At 41.7% G+C, this 20,123-nt stretch overlaps 1 protein-coding gene across 1 annotated transcript in view; it reads right to left on the bottom strand.

Annotated features, from left to right (window-relative positions):
- Nucleotides 1–20,123, bottom strand: part of fbn2b (fibrillin 2b) — an 86,546-nt gene that overhangs the window by 30,501 nt on the left and 35,922 nt on the right. The window contains exons 7-9 of the mRNA XM_015970542.3: nucleotides 12,543–12,740; nucleotides 8,392–8,517; nucleotides 1,717–1,842 (exon numbers count right to left, since the gene is read on the bottom strand). Of these exons, the coding sequence (XP_015826028.3) occupies nucleotides 1,717–1,842; nucleotides 8,392–8,517; nucleotides 12,543–12,740 (450 nt within the window). The remainder of the gene's footprint in view (nucleotides 1–1,716; nucleotides 1,843–8,391; nucleotides 8,518–12,542; nucleotides 12,741–20,123) is intronic.

The following is a 20,123-nucleotide window of genomic DNA, read 5'->3' as shown; positions in this document are numbered from 1 at the left end:
TCTGAATTGAGACAAAGTGGGTTTGATCCCTGAAAAAGCAAAGAATCCTAGAATCTTCTGATTAAACATCCAAAGACCAAGCAGGTTGAAATTCTGTATTTATATAGAATAACACAGCTTATTGGTCATAAGTAAAGGTAATATATTAGGCCTAAAAGCAACAATATTTACCCCCCTACAATCTACACAAATAACACAAGTCTGGAGGAGCTTCTGCGGTGTGGTTGAGTTTGGATTGTGGTTAGCTTCTGTTAGCCGAGACATTTTCTGCTGATTCTGGACGATAAAACAACAACAGCCTTCCCCGTCGCGAGACCAGATGGGTGAGTTCAAGCAACCGCTTGACGTGGATCTGCCAGGCTTGTCAAATCCCAGCGTTTCACCGTCTATTTCCTATCAGAAGCTAATGCAGGAGATAGGTGTAGGAGACTATTTTCATGTTCAACCTGCATGAAGATCTGTATGTTAACGACTGTATCAGAAATGATCACTAAAAAATGTTTTTTCAGTGAACCGCACCTTAAAAAACATCTGTCGGGGGTTAAAAAATAAAACTGAAAAAGCTCTGAAAAGGTTTGAGAACTGATTAACACTAGACTAGACTTATATTAATTTAGCATTGTGGTCATTTAACTCAGTGAAACTGTTTGATAAGAAAATGTTTCACATGAAACATTTTACAAGTTAGATGTCTGTCTGGCTCATACTAACCGTTAGCTCATCAGTCTTGTTGGTTGTAAACTCTGTTTCTCCAAAAAACGGCAATCCAGGTAGTCTAAAATGCTAAGATAGGAATTATTTATAATGAATACATCTAAACACACTTCGAATTGGCCCAAAACGCCTTTCAAAGCCCCAAGTCAATATATCCCATCAGCTGGCATCCAAAAATGTGTGGAAATCTCTGAGAAAAGAATGTTTACTGAGTGACTGCTTTTAAACCAGACACTCAGTCATTGAAGCGTTTATGTTTTCTATTATGTTTCTTGCTTTTTGCTGTGCAACACCATGTGTTTGTTTCCTCAGAACGATCAGTTTACGTCTGACAAGCTCATAAGCCACCAGTGAGATCACCTCTCGTGTCAAATGTTGGTATTCATGATCTGAGTGTCTTTGATAAATTCTACCCAAATACTGGGTCACATTTTCCTAAACAAATCTGTTGTTTTCCATGAATACAAGGAAATCCGATATTCCACCACTAGGAAACGTAATGGAATATTAGATTTGAGAACAAAACAAACATCTCTCTTTGATTACAGCAGTCTGAGTGCTGAGACGAGTCTGTCTTTCTCCCATAAATCTGAAAAGGTAAAAGAGGCCAATCTTGATTTGTCCATTTCTTAGAGTACGGTGAAATAAAACCACGCCTGGCTCTTTTTCACTGTAGCTGCAATGATGGGGGAGCGTGGCAGGAATACATGAGCACCTGGTACAGTTTCCGTGGACATGACAGTGAATTATGTGATGTGTGTGAGTCAGACGAGCACCAAACATTGGTGTAGATTAATGTTGTCGAGGCCAAACAGTGCGTGCAAGTGTGTTTGCACATGGTGACCACAGGTCTGCAGGCTGGCTTCACTCATCAGAACCTTACTCACAGGAAGCAGGGATGAAGGCAAATTACCAGCCAGATGTGAAGCGCTCAGCTTGCTGAAGAAATGCACTCTTAAGAGTGAAAGGTGCAAACGATGTTGGAGTTTCTGGATGACTCACCCACACATCTGGATCCATCGGTGGTAGAGATGTAGCCTCGTGGACAGGTGCAGACATAACTACCGGCGGTGTTGGTGCACTCTCCGCCATCGCACGCACCAGGAATGGTGCTGCATTCATCGATATCTGAAACACAGTCACATCATAAACACCTCAGATCACTACGTGTGCTGGCTTGCACGTGTTTGATGTGTCTGTGTTTGGCAGTGACATCCAACAGTAGGAAGTCATCACAAAACTTTTAAATAAACCAACAAATCTACAGGTTTTTCTTTTGACGATTGAATGAAAAAATATTGTTTTTTACACTCGCTAAAGATTATTTCCTTGCAGCCTTCTACTATTCTCCACCCACCCACTATCTCCTGTTGGAACAGATGTGGGTCCTGCAAACACTGCAAAGAACACAACAAGGGTTCGGAGGTTGCCACAGAGCCTCAAACACCCCCCTGCCCCTCAAGTTAATCTGATACCAGCCTAATAACCAAAAGCATTTATTGGTATTATCCCAGAATCCAGTTCTCGAGAACATTTACAGATTATCTTTGTTCATTCACTTGAGACAAAAGTAAAGACTCCCCACCAGACTGGAGGTCATAATTTAATGGATTTTTACAAAATGGCTAACTAAAACATGAAAGGGTTGGGTAGATTAAATACATATCATTTATTTAGATCAGAAGATGCATAACTGATCTCTGTGTGTGTGTGTGTGCGTGTGTGTGTGTGTGAGTGACATTTCAGATGTTTGAGGCTCCCTGTCAGTGTAGTCGACTTCATAAAAGTTATATTTTTCTGTGGTTTTACAATAAGTGTCAAAGCCTTCGCAGTATTACTCTGTTTCTGCAGAGGTGTTACAGCCAAGCCAACATTATTTATAAAGCACTTTAAAAACAGCCCTCACTGACCAAAGTGCTGAACATAAAACATAAAAGCATAAAACAGAATAAAATAGAATGCAGTATGAAAGTTAAAAGCACACTAAAATAAAACACTAAAATCAAATAGAAATCCTAAACTTCACACGGCGTCGAAAGCCAAGCTAAAAAGGTGGGTCTTTAAAGATGATTTAAAAGTTTACAGTGAGGAAGCCTTTCTAAGATGTGTCGGCAAAGAGCTCCATAGTCTGGGAGCAGCAACAGTGAAGGCCCTATCCCCTCTGAGCTTGCGCTGTGTCCTTGGAACATCCAGGAGCAACTGGTCAGATGACCTGAGCGACCGAGAGGAGGAGAGAATGTGCAATAGCTCAGAGAGGTAGGGCAGGGCAAGACCGTTTAAAGACTTAAAAACAATTAAAAGAAGTTTAAAATGAACCCTGAATGGACAGGCAGCCAGTGCAGTGAAGATAAAACAGGAGTGATGTGTTCACTCCTCCCTGTACCAGTTAAAAGTCGAGCAGCAGCATTTTGCACCCGCTGAAGTGGAGACAGTGAGGACTGGCTCATACCAAAATACAAAGCATTACAGTAATCCAGACGAGTTGTAATAAAAGCATGGATTACAGTTTTGTTATGGAAAAACGTATGTTTATTAATTCTTGATCATGGACTCAATCAACTGAATGTAAATGTATTGCTCTATGCCTCTCTGCATGCTCACTCATTCAGACACACCCACACAAGCCACTCACACACACACACACACACACACACACACACACACACACACACACACACACACACACACACATTCTTGACTTCCCACACACACACACTCACACAATCTCTCCCTCTCTATAAATAAACTCTGTGACCGGATGTTTGGTGCATTTTGCCTCGTGCATCTGCCACAGTTATAACCGTTTGACTTGTTCATTGTCTCCCTTTTCTCTCCGACCATAGGAAATGGGTTATTGATAAACATATTGATAAAATCCATGACAAGTTTTAAATCCTCTCTAGTTAAAATGTGCTTTACCTTTGCACTGGATTTGACAACAGCACTGATCTGACTGTCCAACCTAAAATCACTATCCATTTTAGAACCCAAGTTGGTCGCTGTTAAATGGCCTGTATTTTATTTTGTTGGCTGTTGGCTTTCTGTGCAGTGCCAGGGGGCCTAAGTCCATAGGAGTGGGCCTGCTGGAGGTACCTGTCTTTTTCCCATTAAAATTTAAAAAGTTAAAAGCCATCCAAGATTTTACCTCATCCAAACAAACCGCTAGACAGGTGAGCTAAAAGTGAAACATTTGAAATGTATCTCAGTGGAGTGCACATAACTTCAATCTGTGTGTTCTTTGTGTCGGCGTCTTAATATGTAGCAACACCCAGCTCAGGAAGCCGTGCTGACGTGTGTCAGTGGCAGAAGGCCTGAGTCTGGCTAAAAAAACACAGCCAAATAAAAGTGTCAGCAGCGTCAGCACGCCAGACGTTGCCCTAAACACGCCTGTGTGTGCAAACGGAAACGTGTGTCACCTGTATAAATGTCCACAACGAACGCATTAAAGCTGCCATGTGTTTCAAAACGAGTGTGTCATCAGAATGTAAAAAACTATGCTTTTTTCCACTATTTCATTTTACAATGAAGCTGAACTAATGCAGCCGCATGAAGCTGTCAGTAACGGAGCGTTTGTGTTGTGTGAATCTGTAGGTTTCAGCACTGCAGGGAGGTCTGTGTAATGAGAAAGTCGTGTTTTTGTTCATTACTAGCAGCTGGTTTATGGAAGAAAATGGATGGAGGCAAAAAAAAGCTACAAGATTAAGTACAGTCTGGCCCATAAAACCAAGAGCTTTGTTGCGTCTAAAGCACCAATGACATTTTAACCGCACTTAATGGCACCCGCTCCAAAACCTCAATAATTCCACCGGTACAGCTCTCTGTGAGGTTGTTTGTGTGTTAGCTACAGTAAACTGGCTTTTCAGTGAAAGCTCTTCCCAAAGGACCTGGTCTGACTGTTTGTGAGATTTTACTAAACACGCGTTTCCTGCAGATCCTTGACCTACAAAGTATCACACAACAGAGCTTTTGTTTCTACAACCTTTCAGAACACTTCACCCCACCCCTCATATCCTACACCGGTAAAAGTGAACAAACGGCACATTGAATCACTACACTCTTCAGACAAAAACATGTTTTCTGAAAAAAGGGAGAAAGATCTAGTAACTGTGAAAACCCACAATCACATTACTTTGAATTGTTAATCATATTAGGAAGTATTTTAATCCTTTATGATTATTGGGTTTGATAAATCCAATCCAGAAACTCCGCTGCCAAACAGTTAAACGCTATTTTGAGAATCACATAAATGTGGCATGTTATCAGTCAAATAAATGATACAATTCGTTTGTTTAATTTAACAATAATGTAACAAGAGAGCAGCCCAAATGGCTTCAGAACCAAATGTGTTAAATTAACCAGTCCTTATTTTCCATTACAGCCATGAGCCCTCCATCCAGGGAGTCTGTCTGCTTCTTTATTTGTTCAAGATCAACTTCCATCAGAGCAGAAAGAAGTGGCCTCCAAATGTTGTTCCTGGAGGTGTTTTGTCTTCCCTCACTGTAAATCTGACATTTAAGCGTAACCCACAGTTCTTTAGCAAGAGTTAAGTAAGTGAAAAAAAAAGGGCTAGGCCAATATTCAGTCGTCTTTGAGCCCTTTGTTGGCTGGACATTCAGTTCAGACTTGGACGCACATAGTGAAGATCTGTCCTGGAGAACTATTAGGTCTAAGTCCTGAAAGCCGTCCTAGATATGTAAATATACAGTCTGAGCTCAGTCATGGGGCGTATTCTACAGTTAACTTTCAAAGTGTCTCCAAACGTAATTGGACAGTGCTGGGACCAATCAGAACATTGAACAACGTGACGTATTCACCACAACAGAAGTCCCCCATATACCATCAGTAGTAGTAAAAAGAAGAAACAAATATGCTTTTTAAATAAATGACTTTAGTAGATCTATCAGCTCACGTCTCAAAAAAAAAAGCCCAAGTCTAAATCATCCAAAGTTGAAGCCAAAGCCATTCCAAACAAATGTTACTGAGTCTACGCCATCTTTGTAGTTTTTTTTTCATTGCAGCTCTGCTGCCAAAGCCCACCCATTGTCCCTCTACACACAAACAATGCTGTGATTGTACACAAAACTGTTTAGTCCAATAGTAGACCTACAATGGAGCGTGGCTCGACCGACGTGCAGAGCAAAATCTTTTGCTACCACTGTGGTTAGTATAGATTTTTAGGCCAGTTGGGTCCATGATGTTGCAGACTTTGTTCTGTAAAACTTCAAGTCTTGACCAGAAATGTATATTGACTCGAGTTAGTCCTTTCAGAAAAATGCGCCATCTCCTCTTGCAGGCAATCACAAGCAGATTAGATATCTCTAATCCTTAAAACCACGCAAAAGTACAAAAGAAGGTCTGGAGAACTACTGCTAAAAACGACATTACAAAGATTGCAAAACACTTTGGTTTCAATGGAAGCAGAGTATAAAAAAGAGGAGATGTGTTAGCTATTAGGCTGTTACGCTTCTCATCACAAACTCATCAGTCTAAACTGGTTGGGATTACTCAGAGGATTCAGAGACTAGATGGGAGAAAAAGAAGTTGCTTAACATTTAGACCCTTGGCTTCTTGGATTTGAGTGTCCTTGGTGTGTGCAGCTTTGATTCAGATCTCTCTGCTGTGTTATATCAGCAGGAAGGCACGGACAGCATCCACATCCAAATCCCTGTGAGCAGAGCTCAGCATCTCTGGAAACGTTCACTCTCTTCTCACCAGAGGTGGCATTCCCCCCAAAGCCACATCAGAGACTTAGATTTTAGTGAATTTATAGAAGTCATCCTCCCGATTTCCTCCTTTATTCACTCGGTCATAAATCAACTATTGGTTCGTCATGTTAATTGCCTCCAATGAATCTAAATGTGGAAACACTGGTTTCCAGCACATACAAACACCTCTGCTACAAGCTAATAAAAGTCAAAATTGGATAATAATTCATGCACTGTGAGACAGTGCAGGCCTTGTCTCGTTCAGTGGAATAAATTTCATCTGGATGAAGAGGTTTAGAAATTTTTTTTGTAATCCTCCCAGAAGACTGAGAACACATCGGCTTCGGTCCAACAGACACAACCCCTGACTGGTTAACCATCAGGCTGTTTAGCTTGTGCATTGTTTAAATTCCAGCCAATCAACAAGCTTTAATGCAAATCCGCTCCGATGAGAGCCAACACATTTCCATAAGTGTGTGTTTAAACTTACACTTAAACTTTAAGCGCCTGTGAACATTTTCAGACCGATCCCAAAAACCCTACAGTCACCAGAGAGGGAACGCTCATGAAGATCTGACGGGGTTTATGCATGTTGTTTGGTTTGTTGTTATAACATGCATTGCTGAGTAGGCCAGTAATAATTGTGAACTCATCAGACGCTAAAAGACACTTATTCAGTGCTTTCATGTCTTTTATGACTGGGGGGTGGGGGGGTGGGGGGGGGGGTGGGGGGGCAAATATACCGGCGCACTATTTCCAGGAACTAGCAGCATTACAGCTGAGCTTAAGATTTGTTTCCTGATAATTGGACATCTCACCTCAAATTGGAAAACAGCAATGCGACTTTACCACTGACTTACAACATTAATTTTTTTTATCTCTGTAAATAACTAAAGCCTGGAGGAGTTTCTGCCATTTGGTGAAGTTGCTACAAAACAAAACACCAATAGGACTAAGATCAAAAAGAAAAAAATTGATAGTAGCAAACTAAAATAAAAAACAACTATTAAGATCAGTTCAAACCAGTCACTAGGACTAGGTGAAAGCCAGACAATAAAAACAAGTCTTCAGGCGACTCTTAAAAGCAGCCAAAGATGGATGGAGACAGCTTAATGTTCAGAGGTCACTTGTTCCAGATGGACGGTGCTAAAACAGAAAATGCCCTATCCCCACATTTCCTGGACCTGGAGCAAAGAACAATTAGCAGGAACTGATCTGCAGAGCGCTATGACTTAGAGGGTACATGTCTTTCTAACAGATTCCCAAGGTATGGAGGGCCACTGCCCTGAAAAACTGATAAACAAAAAAAGGAGTTTAAATTGTGCCCTATAGGGGGCGCTGTTGAGCTGGCGATGGAGTGAGACGTGTTTAGTTGCGCTCCCGTCGAACTTCTTTCTTTATTTCTTTATTTTAAATTAATATGTGCACAATATATTTAACAATTGACTAATCTGCTCTGAAAACATTTCCAGAGCTTAGAGAAATTCTACATTTGAGTGAATGGCAACGAATCTGCGTAAATTTCAATACACTGGAGCAGCGAACACGAGGCCTAACACCGCTGGGAGCCACACTGCTACCAGCACCGGGGCAAGAGCATCTCCACCACAGCTACGGTCAGCTAACGTTAAATCAGAGATGGACGCTAAGTCCCTGAAGTTGGAGATTCTGCTCTAGCTGAAAACTGACATTTCAACGGTGGTAAAATCAGAAATGAAGAACGCACTGGCTGACGACTTCGACTTCCTTAAAAACGAGCTACAGGCGTTGAAGGCAGAAGTTAAAAACAACATGGCAGTGGTTCAATCTGAGATCGACCAAGTAAAAACCACAGTCCGAGACATGGATTGTCAGCATGGTCAGATGAGGTGGTGACTTTACAGACCACAGTGATTAAATTTTACTGTCACCGTCATATATTTCCACCCTACGTATAACAACATTGTCACAGATTTCTATTCCAGTGATTCACCTTCACATTTGTGGCTGGTTTCACTCTGACGGTGGCCAGCGGGGCATTTGCATTCGTAGGATCCAACTGTGTTGATGCAGTTTCCTCCGGCACACAGACCTGGAACCGCCTGGCACTCATCCACATCTGGGAAGAGGGAGGGAAAAAAAGAAAGGCATTTCTGAGAACAAGCAAAAACTGTTCAGTCTTATTTCAGTGTGCAGAAACGCGGCTGTGATGTCTAAGACCACGTCCATGAAGACTGACTCCAGCTCTTATTGAAACAGGAAATGACTTTTTAAATGTATGTTTTTCCCAGAAATCTATGAGTCACTTTTACCAGTATTAAGTGGGTCAGTTCTTGTAAAAAGCATGAATACTTCTGATCACACACACACATGCACAAACTCACGCGCACACACAGTAGGTTTATATTCACATCAGTGTCAGTCCCTGATCTGGGTCCAAGTATTCTGAGCTTCCAGCTACGCTTTCAAAAAGTGTCTCAGAGCAGCTGCACGCACGCACAACAATGCTACATAAAAACATGTTTCTAATAATCTAAATGGTGCAATTGCCATTGATTGAAACAGTTTTAGGTGCTGTCAAACTCTAAAAAAGTAAAAACCTGCATCAGAAAGAAAGGGATTTGTGGCCAACATCCTGACGTGGAGCCTGGAATCCTTACATTTGGATTCATGGTCATGTGTGCTTTGTACTGCTGCCAGAGAGACATTGCTCGAGGCTCTCTGGTGATTCAGTGCCTTGAGTGTGTGCATGTGTGTGAAAGCGTGTGAGTGGAAACAGAAAAAAGGGGAACACAAAAAGTGAAATTCAGAGACTAAAGAGCACAATTTGTAAAAAAAATTGAAGTCTGAGAAGAGTTATGTGAGTCATAGAGATGAGTTCCCATATTACTCTGGCATGCCTTGAACATATGAGCAACCAGGCAGCACTGATGAAAGAAGCCATGCAAAAGTGTTGAATCAACCCTTGCTTCCAAGGAGCCGGACTGGGGCTGATCCGGTAATACTCCAAGCTTTTATAAAGATCTTACAAAACCGACTGCTGCTTTAGCCATTTTCAGTCCACCTGACCATTATTGGAGAAGGAACTGTTTTAGATTCGTTCTCTGACCTGTAGGTCCTTCCTCCTGTGTTCAAGCACATGCAGCAACACACACGTATGTCATCATTATCAGATACAACATTGGGCAAAAGGGAGTGAAGAAGCATTCAAGTAAAAAAATATTTGTAAGTGCTTGAGAACGTTTTTTAAAAAGTTGATTCAAAATACTTTAAAAACTGTGTAAAAAAGCTGATGAAGGGGGTGTGTGAGGTTGAGAGGTTCTGACTAGATATAGTCGGACTCACCTCAACGCATGGCTCTGGCTCCGGAACCAGTTTCCTTGAGAGGGGTTGGACTTTCTACCACTCTGGAGTTGCCCCCACTAAGAGGCGCCGAGCAGGGGTGGGCATACTAGTTGCCCCCCATCTTGATGTCTGTACGTTGGGGTTTACCCCAGTTACCAAGAGGGTAGCCTACATCCGCCTACGTGTGGGGGGACGGGTCCTGACTGTGGTCTGTGCTTATGCACCAAACTACAGTTCAGACTACCCATCCTTTTTGGAGACCTTGGAGGAGGTGCTGAAGAGCGTTCCTTCCGGTGACTCCGTCATTCAGCAGGGGGACTTTAACGCTCACGTGGTCAACCACAGTGAGACCTGGAGAGGTGTGGTTGGGAGGAATGGCCCCCCTGATCTGAATTGAGTGGTGTTTTGTTATTGGACTTCTTTGTCAGTCATGGATTGTCCATAATGAACACCTTGTTCAGACATAAAGGTGTCCATATGTGCTCCTGGCACCAGGATACCGTAGGCCGCAGCTCGATGATCGACTTTGTTGTCGTTTCGTCTGATCTGCAGCCACATGTCTTGGACACTCGGGTGAGGGGAGGGGCGGAGCTGTCAACTGACCACTGCCTGGTGGTGAGCTGGCTCTGATGGTGGGTGAGGACCTGGCAGGCCCAAACGTATTGCGAGGGTCTGCTGGGAATGTCTGGCAGAGTCTCCTGTCAGAAGGAGCTTTAATTCCCATCTCTGACAGAACTTTCAAACCGTGCTGGGGGAGGCGGGGGACATTGAGTCCTAATGGGCCCTGTTCTATGCCTTCATTGTTTTGGCAGTCAGCCAGAGCTATGGTCACAGGGTTGTCGATGCCTGTCATGGTGGCAACCTCCAAACCTGATGGTGGACACCAGCGGTTAGCAGCGTTCCCCCTGCGTAGGCGCTGCGCTGAAATTCCAGTGTCACGCCTATGAGATTCCACCCCAACACACGCAAACACATTAAACGGCAGAAAAATGGTCCGTGAGCAACGAAACACCCCCCACCCATCCCACGTGACATGGCCGGAAAATTTTCTGGGAAAGCACTGGGTTAGGGATGCTGTCAAGCTGAAGAAAGAGTCCTATCAGGTCTGTTGGCCTGTGGGACTCCAGAGGCAGCTCATAGGCATGGCTCAGTCAAGGTGTTGACGGGATCCGTTTTGGTGGCCTGAGGATCGGGTGTCTGCTTTTTTCAGATGATGTGGTCCGTTGGCTTCATCAGAACATGATCTCCAGCTTTCGCTGGAGCAGTTTACAGCAGAAGCATGTGAAGCAGCTGGGATGAGAATCAGCTCCTCTAAATCCGAGACCCTGGTCTTGAGTCGGAAAAGGGTAGAATGCCGTCTCCGGGTCTGTCTCCGGGTCAGGGATGAGGTCCTGCCCCAAGTGGAGGAGTTAAAGTATCTCAAGTCTTGTTCATGAGTGAGGGAAAGATGGAGCACAATTTTTGAACGTATACTTCGTCAGATCATTCATCCTCCAGCAAAATGACAATACAGCGTCGCCCAGAGACTTAGACCCGCCCCCATGTAGTTTAGACCTGATTTGTATGGTTATATGTTATGAAGCAGCCAATATTTTTCAACAACTGGGCATCTTTTTATTAATTTTAACACTATTTCGATGTATATTCCAGAGACTAATGATAAAAACTACACATTGTCTCTTTAAGTATCAGGTTGTACAGGGAGTCCATGTTGAGCAAGAAATAACTATCAATATTAACTTTTCAGTAGTAAACCATTAATGCATCTTAAAAACTCCAAACCTATTTGCATAAAGCTGAAGTTCTTTTCCCTAATAAGAATAACATTTCTGCTCATCATAATGTTTGGTGTTAGGTAAAAGAAAAGCTGTATGGAGCCATTATCGGGGCTGAGGAGGGGGCGTGACCTCCATATGTGTCATCTATTGATGTAAGCTCATTGTTTAGTCTGGCTGGGGTCACGGATTATTACAGAGCCACACATGGAGCAAATGTCCAGCTTTTTTATTTATGTTATGTCTACAAATTTCCTGTAAGCCAATCTGAAATGAATAGCAACAGATAAACTTTGCTCATAATGTGGTTTAAATAATTACAGCATCTTGGAGCTTTACAGCAAAAACAAGAGATATCTTGAGTTGTCTTTAACTAAGTCCAGCTCCAAAACAAAGTACATCCTTGGAATCCCCTTTTTGAAGAGCCTTCATGGTACATGCCATTCCTCCTCTGTAATCATGGTTTTCTGTTTACACTTTTGGAGTCTTAAAGCCAAAAGCCAGGACAACAGAAACAACGTGATGTCACAGTTTCTTTTACAGAACCAGTTTATTGCCCAGCAAAGACTCCCAGCTGTCTAGTAAAATAAATTTAGGCTGGAAAAGAAGTCCATTTAACAACAGGAAAGGGTTTCTGTTTCAGTGAGTTCTTTATGCTTTTAGATGAGCAGATGCATTTTTAACACTACATATAAAAAGGAGAAGAAGGAAGGAAGTTTTGATAGTGTTTGGATTGTTAACTGTTTTTATTTCTCTAGAGGAGAGTTCTAAAATAAAGATCTAGCTTGAGTCCGAGTGGTTGTTCTCGTGTGTCGTCGGTGTTGTTAACACTGGATTGCGGATGTTGTTCAGCAGGAATGTCAGCTCAAATGATGAAGGACAAAGTAATGGTTAGGACGTTTATCACAGTGGCTGTGTGTGTGCGTGCACGTGTGTTGGCCTCCTTCATATGTAGCTGTTGACAACGTGTTTAAAAGAAGATCTGCCAGGCGTGTACTCGTGAAGAGGAGGAGTGAGGTCTGACCTTGGCAGGCTCCGGTGCGGATGTTGGGGATGAAGCCTCGTCTGCAGGGGTGCGGCTGGGCAGGACACTGCTCACAGGGGTGGCCCCACGCTCGGCCAATCGTGGCACAGCACAGAGTTTTGGTGCAGACAATCCCACTGAGCTGGCCCTGGCACATCTGGTTGTTCACCTGGGTGAAACATGGTCCGGTTCTGTAGTCTGTGGTCAGGGAGGGACATGGACGCTTTGTTAGTTGGTTGATTCAATAAATGATAATAAAGCAGTGACTCATTTCCTCATGCACATCTGGAGCAACATTAAACAAAACCAGCCTAAGTGCCAGAATAAGAGTAAGAAATCCGTTCTTGATCTGATCACGTTTGACTTTTCTTTCTTTTCCTTTGTTTCACATTTCCTTTCTTTCTTTCTTTCTTTCTTTCTTTCTTTCTTTCTTTCTTTCAATGCGTGACTGAGTCACAAAAAAGTGAAGAAGTGGAGCAATTTACACAATTCGGATAAGAAAAACAAAAGTTTGTTGCTAAGGATATCTAAACTGATATCTCCAGACATCATCCTATTGTTCAGATTAAACAGAAGATTGTTTCCTTCAGAAAGGCTTTAGGATTTAAATCATTCCTAAGTATTTCATCTTCATGTATGTGCAAAGTAGGACTACTCATGTTGTCTCTCTCATCCATTATTTTGCAGTTTGAAAAAGGCAGCTTTAGCAAATACAAAGTACATTTAAAAAATGTGCAAAAACAAAAACATGTTGATCTCAATTTGTTAATTCATCTGGAATAAAAATAGAACAGAAAAATCTCCCAGATGTCAGATCTGAAGACTTCTCTCTTTGGGTGAAAATGATGAATGAACACAGTCAGTGACACTTGATGCAACACAAACAGCACGTGTGAACACAGGTTGCTCAGCTTCAGTGATGTCCGTGCTCTTCTTTGCAAAAATTCCTCCATGAATCAACTACCTCATGTGAAACCATTTCAGATACAAGCTGTTCCTTCTTTCACTCTCATTCAACCTAATGAGGAATTCCCCGTGGGAGAAGCCTTTATTGAATTCCAGTGGCGCCAAACTTAATATAGCCTTCATTTCTTTTAAAGTAGACTGTTAGATTATCACAGTGGAGATGAAAGACAAACCAGGGCAGTGCTGCTTGCCTGCTCGGCTCTGAAGGACAGGGTGAGATGAAATGATAGTATTCAGTGGTCACGTCTGCTGGGAGTTGCTCAGCAGACTTGCATTGTTACTTTGTGCATATGACAGAGGGTCACAAGTTACGGCGCAAAATAGCTAAGGATTAGAGAAGAAAGTAGGTCAAAGTGAGCATGCAGAAGGCAGATCAGGACTGAAGCCAGCTCTGCCTCGCATGCATCTGTCTTCATTTCTCTTTGCCCACTTTAAGTCTTCCTGTCTTCAGACTCTCTGCTTGACTGTCTGTCAGCTTCTCTTTGATCTCTCATCCTCTTGTGACCTGACTGGCACCGTGCACAGCAGACTTTGAAAAGACCTAAATCAGTTACCCAATAAAAAAAGACCAGAATCAACATAAAAGTTTATCTCCTCGTACTTTGCATGTTGGGCTTGCATGCAAACTTTGCTCAAAGGTTTTAAAATTGAAGTGAATAAATGAACAAGTTTGAAAACGTTTGCAACTGAACTAATTCCATTGCTTTAATGTGGCATTAAAGAGTTTTAAACACTTTAAGCTAAAGTTAAAGCCCCATTAGTTGTCCGCTGTGTGAAATTTGTTCTCTGCATTCGACCCATTTGCTGCGGGAGTGGTGAGCTGCAGACACAGCCGTACTTGGGAACCACTTGGTGGTTTAACCCCCAAATTGAATCCCTTAATGAGTGTCAAGCGGGGAGGCACTGGGTCCCATTTTTTAAGTCTTCAGTATGACCTGACCATGGATTTCAACCCATGATCCCCTAGCCTCCAGGCAGACACTCGTACCACTAGACCACTGAGCTGTTTATCTATAAGCTATTGCTTTAAAATTGGTTTCAGTGATTCTTGAGCCATAAACCTGACCAACTTCACATTGGACATCCTCTGTCACCCTATACTGATGAGCAACAGCAATTAACCATTTTCTGGTTTGTGTAGATAGAAACACTAATGGTAAAAAGATGTTAACTGTGCCAGTAGCTGATATAAAGGCTAGCAGTTAGCTTTTTCTAGGTGCCAATCATATGTCTTTGGAGGCGAAGCAAAGAGCTAAAAATAGAGTTAACATCGGTGCGGCCTACACTAGTCGGAAGGAGCTGAGGGACCCTACAAAATCAAGGACTGATGGTGACCTGGCTTTGTTGCTACTGGATTTGTAAGTAATAATATATATTTTTGGTCTAACGGTGTGGTTTTATTTTGGCTTTGTTGCTTATTTACTATCACTCAACCCATTTTAGCAATAGCTCATTGTTAGCACTAACTACAGCAGGCAGCACCATTGTTCACAACAGTTCAATTCCACTTTTAACCATTAGGAGGAAGAGGCGGGACACTTATTAAGTGCTACTTTAATTTGTGAAAGATGCTCCTACTTTAACAGACATGCAATGTATGTGGTGAAGAATAAACATTTAATGATGCAGTGTTGTTAATGTTAATAGTTAATATCAGAAATGCTAATAAGAAGCTTTTTTATAAGCCATCAGTAATATAGATTAAACTTTTTAGTGCATTTAAAGTCATTTAAGACATGTTAATGATGGAATGTTAAGAAAGATAACACATTGTTTTATCCAGATATATCCACCATTTTTCTAACTCAAACATCAGGCTAACTGATGGATGATTGGTTGGATAATTTTGGTCCAGTTGGTTTACAAAAATGTATTAGTTTATGTTAATGTTTGACATTAAAGTGATACTTTGCAACTTTTCATAAGTTTAAATGTTTTTCTTGAGCCCATATGTGCTAATGAACCTTTACAGGGTTAACGAAAGGACACCCAGCCCCTGTCGCCACCAGTGGCCAGAATATTCTCTTGCCACTTCAGTTGGGACTTAAAAAAATTTGCTGACCTGGCACTGCAATTTGCTTCCAGCAAGGTTCCTGCATGCTTTAGATCATGAACACAGCTGATTTGTTTATTAATCACTCCTGTGGACACTAAGAAGGCTGGGGAGACATTTCAGCTGTTAGGTTAAGGCAGGCCCGGAGTGGCTAATCGGGAGGGTCTGGAGAATTCCCGGTGGGCCGCGCAATGTTTGGGCCTCATGGGCCAGTGCTCTCGTTTTTGTTTTTTATCATTTTATTTTTATTTTTTGGTGCCGGTGTTCAGTCATGGCACTGAGGCCGCCGGGCTGATCACATACGCTCCTCCCGGCTGTCTCTGGCTGGATCTACCTGCAGGCTGCAGCTCGTTTTTTTCCCCCGTATGCGCCTGTGCGCACCACGTGACCACGCAGTTGACGGAAAGATGGAAAGTAGAAAGAGCAAGGGTGGCGCGGAGAAGGCAAGAATTAAAAAGAGGAAAGCGTTGGAAACAGATGCAGCCAAGGCCGGATTAACCATATGGGCAACTGGGCAATTGACCAGGGCCCACGAACTCTAAGGGGCCCAGGGCAGCAAGCGCACGAGCAAAATACTGTAGGCATGTCTGTAATCTCCTGCTTTATATTAAACTAGGGTGACCGTATGTCCGGTTTTCCCCGGACATGTCCACTTTTCACTCTCTGTCCGGGCGTCCGGACTGGGGGTCCGCGGTCGTATTGATGAAAATGTCCGGCTTTTCATCCAGGAGCAGGGATCGAATTATGGGGGAGCTGTATATCTTACACATCCAGGGGAGCCGGAAACAAGTTTTCTATCTATATTACATCATTTGTGGACTCTTCTGAGCAGAGAGCACAGAGAGCGGCACAGCGCGTTCTTGCGCAGCTCTCCAGGCAGCTGCGTCCAGCGCACGGTCCATTCTCAAAGTGGCGCAACCAAAAAACTATAATTAGCACACGATCATTCATGTCCGCACATATTCTCTATTTTCTGTCTTATTTGTGCCTGAAGCGCTCTGCTGCTGCGCAGCTCATCACTTGTGCTGCGCGGTGCTGCGGTGATTTCACCTCACTGACGCAGCATCGAAAGGCGCACTCCGCTTTGCGGTCAGGAGATCCATTTGATCTGCTCAAAAGTAACTGATGAGGTGAAAAAGTAAGAATCCTGGCAGCAGTTTTTTTCTGGAGAGTTTAGAGGAGACGCAGGAAGATGAGAGACAGACAGGACAGGAAAATAGTTAAATAAAAACAAGAAAACAAAACTAAGTGTGGAAAAGTAAAATGTAGGTAGATTTATCTCCACTACGTGTTTCTACCTGTATAAAACAATAAGTTATACACATGTAATATTTATACATCTGATACAATTCAAATCACCTTCAAAACTCAGTCAAACACCCAGGGCCGTTTCAAGACATTTTGGGGGCCAAGGCAAAATGACCCCCCCCCCCCCCCCCCACCCACCCCATAACTGGGCTCCCCAGAAGCCTCTGTGTAATTCACACCCTCTCCAGGAGCATTAGTTATACAGTGTTTATAAAAGCTCCTCAGACATTACTGACATGTTCTAATATTATCAGATGAAAAACTAAATTATCAGACATGCTGTCTCATCTGCTTCTTTTCTAAACTTGCAAAAAGTAACAAAACCATCTGAAAGCCACTATTTGTGGATTCTCTGAAAGTTTCCATGGAGTGTGGGACAACTTATTTTTTCATTGATCCTATCGTCTAATCTCACAGCTGAAACAAGCATCCTTAATAATCTGTGCACAGGAAGCTTACCAATGCTGAAGTAAAACAAACGGTATAATAATTTATTATTATTAAAACCTTGTTGCAGCACTAAAGCAGAAAAATTAGATTTTCCAATACATATGCTAAATATTTAAATATGAATTGTTTTAGAGCCCTTTTATTGGCAGAATCTGATATTAATTTAGTTCTTACAAAAAAATGGGTCCCAGCGTGGTTTGTGTGGCGTTGCCATAGTGTGACGTCATAGGCACAGATCCCCTGTCCTCTTGTTTGGAAATGGAAATGTGATCACCCTATATTCAACAAACTGTCCACCCGGGCTTTTGCGCTGCACAGAGACGCTTCGCTGCCTATGACTGAACGTCAGTTGAGAGTCAGTCTCATGCAGACTGACCAATGAAGAGAGGGCCTCAAGTTAAGACCCTCTCCTCATTGGTCAGTCCACACAAGGTGGGTCAAAGGTTACCCTGAGCGGGTTACGTGATGGTAGGCATTCAAGTATTGAGTATTTTTACTGCATATTACAGTAATATATCCTGTATGTGACCATATTATGGTGATCCTTGGGTCGTGATGATGGGGCCCTTGAATATTGTTGCCCAGGGTACAACGAAGTCTTAATCTGGCCCTGGATGCAGCTAAATGTGCAAAAATGAGCACCTTTTTTTTCTCAAACAAGCTCGCGGTCTTTAACTTCAAATGAAGATAAAACGGGTAAGGCAAGTCAAGATGTTAAACTTTACCGGCTGCAAATCACCATTCAAGTTAATTAAGCATCAATAATGAATTATATGGCATCATGACATAACGTTGTGTAATATAATTTACAGTATGATGTGACTGATGCCACCAAACTGTCTTGTCAGAGTCAAACACAAGATCCAGTAGGCCTAATAAGCACCAGGCAGAAACCCACAATTCCAGAGCGGGCATGTACAGGTAGGATTACTTATTGAGTCAGTGAACTGAATATTATTAAAATTTATATGATGAAAACTATCCTGGCTCTATAATAGATGATTCAGCATTGATCAGAAAGCGTGTAAAAAAGGAAAATGAATGCTGAATTGTGACCATTTTCACACAATGTAGTGTCAGAAGAAGAGCCAGGAGCCAGCAGTGAGGGTATTGCTCCTGTTGGGATAGAAGGTGAGCCAACTCATGCGCAAACATCAGTTTCATTATAATAATTTTAATTTCCAAATAATAGTAGTGACCTGTTGTATTTTTATTAGTAAATGCACAAAGCCCACAACAGATAGCTATTAGAATGAAAGTAAAATGAAATAAGCCTGCATATTTTGCCATAGAAAATATTTTAATTGGTTACAAAGATGTGTTTTCCATATCAAATGTGCTAAAGCTTTACAGATGATTATTTTAATTGTGTGCAGGTGAGTCTAGGGAAACTGGAAAAAGTGTGAAAGGGAGTGCTGAGTCATTTCATTTTAAAGGTTTGAAAATCTCAGAACAGCTGTTTGAACAGAATGTAGATTGTTATATTGTTAGAGAATGTGTTGTAAAGAACAATGTTGGAGATGTGCACTGATGTTCAAATAAACCTACATTGTAAAGCAACTCTTTCTTGCTTTACAAGAAAGAGTTGCTCTTTCTTGTAAAGCAACTCAACTCTTTCAACTCTTTCTTGCTTTACAATTACAAGGCTTTACCGAGTAGTGTGCTTTTGTAGACTATACATATAAAGTTCTAACATGATTTTAATAATAATTCGTTAAGTGGGCCGGTCTGGGGTCTGAAACTCCAGGGCTGAAAATGTGTCCCACTCCGGCCCTGGGTTAAGGTGTTAAAAAGACGAAAGTATAGCGAGGAGATACGTTTTGCTTTTGGTGCTACATGAGGGGGTGCTAAAAGCAAGCAAAATTGCCCAGTTTCTCCTTAAATTTGAGCCCAATTTTAGACTTGTGTATACTTTTTTCATCATTTTTAAAATATTGTATGAATTACACAGTCTAAGTTAAATTAGTAAATAAGCTGAATTTGATTGAAATAAAAAAGTTATTTTAACCAAAGTTTTTTTGGTGTAAGGCACCTGACTTTTAACATTGATCACTTTAAACCAATTTTTGAGTAGAGCACTTTAGCCAACATATTAAACCATCAATCAAACCAGGTTGGCCAAAACAGACACGTGGTTGAATTGATAAAAATATGTACATTTACAAGTTTTAGCACAAAGGTACATGTTAAAGTAAATCCATTTCCAATAAAAACATAACTTTATATAAACATTTTAGCTGCATTTATTTTATGTTTGCAAGGAAAAAAGGCCAGAAATTGTAAATGTATATAGTTCATTGAGTTTGTTTGTTGGTTGTTCCTTACACAAGAATGAAAACCAGAGGTCAACAATCCTTTCCCATTTCTCTGCAGTCAGCTTACTTTAAAGGCTGACCTTTAAAAAACTGTTAAAACTAGGGATGCTGCAATCTGATCATGTGATTGGAAATCAGGCCCAATCGCATGATTTTTAAAAGCTCAGAATCAGGTGAAAAGATCTGATTTAACTTTTTAAAACAACATATATGATTTCTTCAATTCATCCTGACAAAGATTTTCAAATGGAAAAACAGTGGCTTACTTTTAATTTCTGTTTCATCCCCATTTATAATATTAAAACGTTTTGAATCAATGCACTTCCTAAACAAGCAAAAGTGAAACTTATTTTAATGCTTTACTGGAAAGTATCGGATCAGTACACGGTACCGACGGATACTCAAGATCAAATGACTCACAGTCGGATCGGAAATATAAATCATGATCGGAACATCTCTTGTTAAAACTCATCTTTTTAAACTTTTTTA

Source organism: Nothobranchius furzeri, chromosome 8 (assembly GCF_043380555.1).
Source record: "Nothobranchius furzeri strain GRZ-AD chromosome 8, NfurGRZ-RIMD1, whole genome shotgun sequence".
Taxonomy (NCBI): domain Eukaryota; kingdom Metazoa; phylum Chordata; class Actinopteri; order Cyprinodontiformes; family Nothobranchiidae; genus Nothobranchius; species Nothobranchius furzeri.
This window is presented reverse-complemented; position numbering and strand designations above follow the sequence as displayed.